The sequence below is a fragment of the Hylobates moloch genome, unplaced genomic scaffold, assembly GCF_009828535.3.
Source record: "Hylobates moloch isolate HMO894 unplaced genomic scaffold, HMol_V3 SCAFFOLD_10, whole genome shotgun sequence".
Taxonomy (NCBI): Eukaryota; Metazoa; Chordata; class Mammalia; order Primates; family Hylobatidae; genus Hylobates; species Hylobates moloch.
Window position 1 is genome coordinate 94,826,541 of NW_026652285.1, and position 1,497 is coordinate 94,828,037.

Sequence of the window (1,497 nt, forward strand, 5' to 3'; positions counted from 1 at the left end):
GACAGCTGAAATAGTTCAAAGAAGCCTTAGATATCTTATCAAATACTGACACCAATCGATAACTTGACAAATGGTCTGACCCAAACTTTTTAACTGCACAATAATAAATCCAAACTTACTCAAAACAGAATTATTTAACCACAGAATTTTTTTAAACAGGAGTTTGAAGCACTTTTAACACAGCATTATTTTACTCTTTTGCTACTTATAACAAAATTTATTTCACACAGAATTTGAGACATGGACAGAAGAAACCAGACCTGCATCTATGAATGTCTTCTCATGGGCTTCTCTGAACACCTGGAGCAGCAGGCTCTTTTGTTTGGGCTTTTCCTGGTCATGTACTTGATCACTGTGTTGGGGAACCTGCTAATCATCGTGGCCATTGGCTCTGACCTGCACCTCCACACCCCTATGTACCTCTTCCGGGCCAACCTGTCCTTTTCGGATATTGGCTTTATCTCTACAGTAATTCCTGAGATGCTAGATCATATTAGCTCAGGAATTAAGCTGATTTCTTATGGGGAGTATCTCACACAACTCTATTTCTTTGGCCTATTTGCAGATCTGGACAACTTTCTCCTGGCTGTGATGGCCCTTGACCGCTATGTGGCCATCAGCCATCCTCTCCATTATGCCCTAACCATGAACTCCCAATGTTGTGTCCTGTTGGTGGCTGTGTCATGGGTGATCACTATTTTACATGCCCTAGTGCATACCCTCCTAGTGACCAGGCTTTCCTTCTGTGGTCCAAATATTATCCCTCACTTTTTCTGTGATCTGGTCCCACTCCTGAAGCTGGCCTGCTCCAGTACTTATGTCAATGATCTGGTGCTCATCCTTGTGGCAGGAACACTGCTGATTGCACCCTTTGTCTGCATCCTTATGTCTTACTTTTACATTGCATTGGCCATCCTGAGAATTGATTCCCCAAGGGGTAAGCAAAGGGCCTTCTCCAGCTGCACTTCCCACCTCTCTGTGGTCTCTCTGTTCTACAGCATAGCCATCGGTGTCTATTTGTGTCCTCCATCATCCCACTCAGATGGAAAGGACAGAGTCTTCTCGGTCATGTACACGGTGGTGACTCCCATGTTGAACCCCTTCATCTACAGCCTGAGGAACAGGGATATGAAGGGGGCACTGGGAAAACTGCTTGGAATAAAAACATCCTAACACCCTTTTTCTCAAGACCTTAGATTCCTGACTCCAAGACTCAGAGCTGAGAGTGGATCAGTCTCCTGAGAGCCCAACCACTGTAGCTTCTCTCAGCCCAAGACTTCATTGTTGCCATGTTTACATTTTGAAATAGATGAAGAGAGAACCAGTGATATCAGTCATCTTTAATCATCCTGACAAAATGTTTATGCCCTGACTAGTTCATTATCCACTCTCAGAATTGTTGTTTTTACCAAATGCCTAAGAGAAGTCTGCATGTGGGGGACTTCTATGCATATAAAATGAAAACAAAAGTCTAAATTTTTATTTAGCTCAAGTTAT

The 1,497-nt window shown here is 43.2% G+C and overlaps 1 protein-coding gene across 1 annotated transcript; it reads left to right on the forward strand.

Annotated features, from left to right (window-relative positions):
- Positions 1–240: 240 nt before the first annotated feature.
- LOC116475463 (olfactory receptor 1361-like) lies at positions 241–1,173 on the forward strand. The gene has a single exon (XM_032164754.1). The coding sequence runs from the start codon at positions 241–243 to the stop codon at positions 1,171–1,173; it is 933 nt and encodes a 310-aa protein (XP_032020645.1).
- The last annotated feature ends 324 nt before the right edge of the window (positions 1,174–1,497 follow it).

What these genes read in the sequence shown, in the direction of transcription:
- LOC116475463 (XM_032164754.1), top strand. Translation starts at nt 241, where the DNA reads ATGGACAGAAGAAACCAGACCTGCATCTATGAATGTCTTCTCATGGGC.